The sequence below is a fragment of the Ananas comosus genome, linkage group 4, assembly GCF_001540865.1.
Source record: "Ananas comosus cultivar F153 linkage group 4, ASM154086v1, whole genome shotgun sequence".
In the NCBI taxonomy this organism is placed as follows: domain Eukaryota; kingdom Viridiplantae; phylum Streptophyta; class Magnoliopsida; order Poales; family Bromeliaceae; genus Ananas; species Ananas comosus.
In genome coordinates, this window is record NC_033624.1 from 1,899,160 (window position 1) to 1,904,489 (window position 5,330).

Below are 5,330 nucleotides of genomic sequence, written 5' to 3' on the forward strand. Positions count from 1 at the left end.
CCAAGCAAACCAAAGTCCATCATCAGACATATTCAAGCCACTGCATAGCCGAACCGAAGCCGGAGAACAATTAATGAGGGGGAAAAAACATTGTCCACATTCTCCATGCACAACTGGCAGTCGGCGAACAGGACACAACTACCTATAATTTCTGAAAGAGATGAATCAGCCATATTGGGGCTAACAATGGCCATACCCCCACAGGGGCCGACAATGGCTTAAAAAAGTCTATTATTAGGCTCTTAAAAAATTAAATTTAAGTTTTAAAAAGAGGCGATGGCCTGTGGGCCAAGAATCCCCGCATGATAGCGACGAGGCATCATGATTGATGTAAATCTCTATCTCTCTCTCTCTCTCTCTCTCTTCTAATTTCTATCCCTCTCTCAATCTCTCCCCTCCCGCCTCCCCCCTCTACTCCTCTCCTTCCGCACTCCGCAGTTATTCTTTCCTCGTCCGCTCGTCGCAGGGCCCAGTCGCCCAATTCAACTACGGCCTGCGGCGCGCTAAAATTTTTAGGCCGGTGGTGATAATCTCTCTCTCACTCCCTTAGCCCCTTTTATATTATTTCTATTCAATAAAAAATATTTATATTTTAATAATTTAATTTACTTTGTATAATTAATAATTATGTTTTATATTGGATTATTTAATGTTTGCTACTTTGCTTCTTGGTTATTAATAATTCGAGTTGTTCATATTTGTTTGATCATGATCAATAATTATGATAATAATAATAATTTATTCATATTTAAATTTTAATTTTAAAACTTTTTAGAATTTTTTAGGAACTTCAAATGATAATTTATTAGATTTTAAATTTTTTACTATTTAAAAATATGAAGTACAATAGTATTATAGTAGATCCAAGATTTTGAATTTTTATGAATTCCTTCTTTATAAATAAAACTATAGAAATTTTTTCTTTTCTAGCTAACTTTTAATAAAATAATTATTATTTACAATTTATTTTTAGATTTTATTTTTTTATACAATCTATATCTATATAAATATAAATATAAATATAAAAATATGAAACGTGAGTTGCTGTACACGTGGCGGAAGAGAGCGGGGGAGGGGCGAGCGGGAGATTTTTTTTTTTAGAGATTGAGCTTTTTCTTTTTTATCCAATTTAATATTCTTTTATTATAAAAATTTAAATATATAATTTTTTATACTTGAATTTTAAAAGCTAACATATAAACTGGTTGGATAGTAAAAATAAAATTTTAAAAGTTTGAATAGATGATTAAAAATAATTTATCGTTTAGAAAAATTTTATACGATTTTATTTTTTAATTTTAATATCAAATTTTAAAATTATATTACAATCTAATAAGCGATCAATTTTACATCTACAATTTGTGAAATATCCAAAATATGATTGGTCCACTATTAATTTTAACAATTACGCATTATAAAATTTGTTAGATAATTTAATATTTGTGTTTCTCGAATAAAATAACTAATTGAACAAAATCGATGCTTAAATTTATCTTTATTTGGAATAATTACACCTTTGGTCTTCATAGTAAGATTTATGACAATTGTCCCAAATATGTTTTTAAACAAATATTAGAAAATATAAATAAAAAACTTATTTTTTGTAATGTTTATAATATTATTTGATAATATTTTTATGTAGTTATAATTTTTTAATCTTATAAATTTAATAATTATATATTTTAATTGATTGAAATACAATCTAGCCGCTGCAAAACGCGGGTCTTGCAATAGTTTTATATAATTTGCAAATTACTTTATATAAATGTGATCTTAATATTTGATTTTTTTGATATAATTTTTGTAGATCTCTAAAGGGCTAGACCGTTATTATTTTAATAGAAAAGACAACTAAACTCGATTCAAAACCGATCTTCGGAACAAGATGGATGATGACTTTCTTAGTAATTCTTTGATCGTGTACATTGAAAGAGAAATTGCCAAAAAATTTACTGTTGATTCAATTATTGATGAATTTTATGACTTGAAGAAGAGCCGAGCACTATTCTAACTTTTACATGGTAAACAAAATTTTTAATTTTTTTTTATATTTCTGTACTTCTAATTTTTGTTATATACAGTTTATTTTATTAATATTTTTTTGAAAATCAATGTGTTTCTGGCTTCGTCGCTGGAATCAACTATATGCTTAGCTTATTGCATTCATCTCTCAAGGTAACTACAATGCATGAGATTGTTACAAGTGACAATAAATAAGGACTATATAACTACTTGTTAGTGTTAAGTAGTTCCTAATAAGAAAAAAAGCTGTTGATGTCACAAATCTTAAGTTTTCCTGTATAGTCCAAAATGATAATGGCGATAAAAAGATGCTAGAAATGACATACTGGAACTTGGGGCGTTTGCTATTTCTAAACTTGTCAAGCTTGACTACATCTTTCAATCTATCTGCAACAATGTATACGCAGATCGCCACGAAAGAATGGCTTCCTGCAGCTTCTTCAGAGCTCAGAATGCTGATGTTGCAGCATTTTTGTAATGCTTTAGCTGGGTGTAAGGAGGAAATTTTGAAACATTTAGTCGTCAATTGCAGATGGCATTGATGGTACCCATCCATATTGTCCACCATCTAGCGTCTACAGCAATAACGAATTGGAGACAACAGATTAAAATTTCAAAAAATTTCTCGAAAAAAAAAAACTTTAATCCACAGAAAAACAGAGGTAGCTAATCTTTACCGCATTAGTTGAATACAATGAGGCACATGAATTTAGAAGCTGTGGTTTCTGTCGGTAAGCTCAATGATGTACACTCTCCTGCTACCTCTCCCTGTAATTCACAGAGCAGTTATGATGGCTACCAAGAGTCTTAAATTGAACTTGAAATACGCATTCAACTGCTTTGTTCAACTGCTTCAACGAGAAAAGAAAAAAAAGTCTAGCAAATAATTTAGAAGTGGACGCACCCAAAACCTTTGAAGTACACAAATTAGAGCTCAACAGTGTAAGTACGTAGGTCAATTCATAGACCAACTCACATCTGGACTGTAATTCCCAACTATATTAATGTTGACTTAGAAATTCTGTATGGATCAGCTCACGAATCTCCTCTTTTCTACAGAATTCGGAGAATGATCTGATCCACTATTTCCCCCCTCTCTTTTTAAATGAATTGCTTTTATTATTATTCTCGTCCTCGGTTCCGGAATCATTCCTTTCGCCTTCATCTCGTCGTAGTATTGCAAAGCCTCATCTAACTTCCCTTGCGCATAAAGCCCGTGAATCATTATGGTAAATGAACGCTGATCAGGACCTAATCCGCTTCTCTCCATCTCCGACCATACGTATCTCACACCCTTGTGATATTTCCATTCGACATAAAGATTCAATATCAAATTGTACGTGTCGCCGTCAATTCTACAACCGCCTCTTTCCATTCTTCCTAACAAATTATCGACCTCTTCGGGCTTCTTCATTGTTTTCAAGATGTAAGAATAAGTTCTAGCATTTGGAAGGCAACCTTTTTCCTCCATCTGATCTAAAAGCTCGTATACCTTCTCCATCCTCTTTATCTTGCAAAGGTGTTTTATCAAAGAGTTATAAGTCGCGGAATCTGGAAGGCAACCGCGCTCATCCATCTCGCCAAATATCTCGAGCGCTTGTGGGATTTTCTTCTTAAAGCATAACGCATCGATAATGCAATTACAAATCGTAACGTCCGGATTGATTCCTTTCTCCCACATGGAAGTGAAAAGCTTTACTGCACTTCCCAACTTGCCAGCCTTGGTCAAGGAATTAATAAAAATGCCATAAGTGAACAAATCCGGTTTGCACTTCGAAGAGATTATGTCATTCCAAAACCTCTTAGTATCACGTAAGCTTCCCAACAAGCACCAACCGTTAAGAATTATGTTTCTGCTCTTTATAACGGGGGGGAATTCCTTTTGCTTTTGGAGAAAGAGGGCTTCGGCCTCTTCGACGTGTTTGTATCGGCAAAGGGACATTAAAAGAGTCTGAAAACCGACCAAGTCGAGCTCATAGCCGAACTCCTTCCTTTTATAGAATATATCTATAGCTTCTTGGACCTTGTGCGCCGCCGCATATCTATTCATTAAAATGGCAAAAGTTTTGTCGTTAACTATTGAGTCGCCGCTACCGTCTTTAGGAATCTCATCAAATAGCTGTCTCATTAGCTTGATCTGTTTCATCCTTCCGAGAATATCGAGCATCTCATTATATGCTCTCGATCCGTGAGTATAACACGGTTGCATAGAGGCCCAAGTAAAGAACGATAAGGCGAGTTTGTAATCAGATCGATGCCTCCGTAGGATCTGAATAACTACATCTTCATTTATCTTGGACGAGAATTGATCGAGCGCCGTCTCTAACTCGCTATTCTCATCAATAGACTTGAGAACATTTTCGATCATGTTTACACACGTAACACTCGAGTCATTATCAGAAGATAAGTTATCAGAACTGGGTGAGATAAAATCGACTTGATATAATCCGGCTTGCGTTGAAAAGCCTGAAGAACTTCCCAGGCATAACTTCCGATAGTTTACGCCGCCATTTAATCGACTATGCGTCTGCAATTCATCTTGATTATGTGTTGCGCAATTCGCGAGAAACGAAGAACATGCTAATCTAATTGTGCAATATAAATTCGCGAGCTGTATGCGACCTGAATATAAAATAAATAAAATCAAAATTTCAATGAAGAGAGTAACTAGAACAACTACAAATCTGTCTAAACTTCTTTTTTTTTTTTATCAATTGACACCCAATCAAAATTTGTTTTTTTATCGATTTGAACTACTTTAGTGAAATAAATTGGGGATAAATTGGGGATTTCTCTGAATCCAAGTATCCAACAATAATTTAACACACTTGCAAGTGCATTTTTGCCAAAGATAAATTAAAAAAAGAAAAAAAATTGGAAAGGGGTTGTAGACACCACAACAATGGCGAACAAAGCCCTAGCTTACCAAGAGGAGAGGTGGGGAATAGAGATTTGGAAATGGAGGCCCTGGATAACAACATCTATTACTGGATCTTGTGGTAGCAGCGATTCAGCGTGAAGCGTCGGGAGGAGACGATACACGATTTTTGCGAAACGCAGTACTCTTTTGTTCGAAGGGAGAGGGAGAAGGGGAGAGCCCTAGGGTGAAGAAAGAAATTATTGCTGAACCCGGTGTACCGCGTGTCTCATGCACCGCACCTTTTTTAATGATTAATATTTTTTTAAAATCAAAATTCGGTTTCGTAACTGTAATTTATTGTCATTTTATGAGTCTTAGTACCGAAATTTTGTAAGGGCTTAACATTTATTGCCGAGTCATCAAGCAGCCTTGATATGGTACAACATTG

General features: G+C 34.4%; 1 protein-coding gene and 1 long non-coding RNA gene across 2 annotated transcripts; one reads left to right on the forward strand and one right to left on the reverse strand.

Moving 5' to 3' along the window:
• Positions 422-2,278, forward strand: LOC109709247. The gene is made up of 2 exons (XR_002215940.1): positions 422-523; positions 1,808-2,278. It is a non-coding gene; the product is annotated as an uncharacterized LOC109709247 (long non-coding RNA).
• On the reverse strand, positions 2,205-5,105 carry LOC109709245 (putative pentatricopeptide repeat-containing protein At3g15200). The gene is made up of 4 exons (XM_020231378.1): positions 4,949-5,105; positions 2,927-4,644; positions 2,700-2,790; positions 2,205-2,597 (listed from the first exon to the last, which is right to left on the reverse strand). The coding sequence occupies exons 1-2, from the start codon at positions 5,001-5,003 to the stop codon at positions 3,053-3,055; spliced, it is 1,647 nt and encodes a 548-aa protein (XP_020086967.1). The 5' UTR covers positions 5,004-5,105; the 3' UTR covers positions 2,205-2,597; positions 2,700-2,790; positions 2,927-3,052.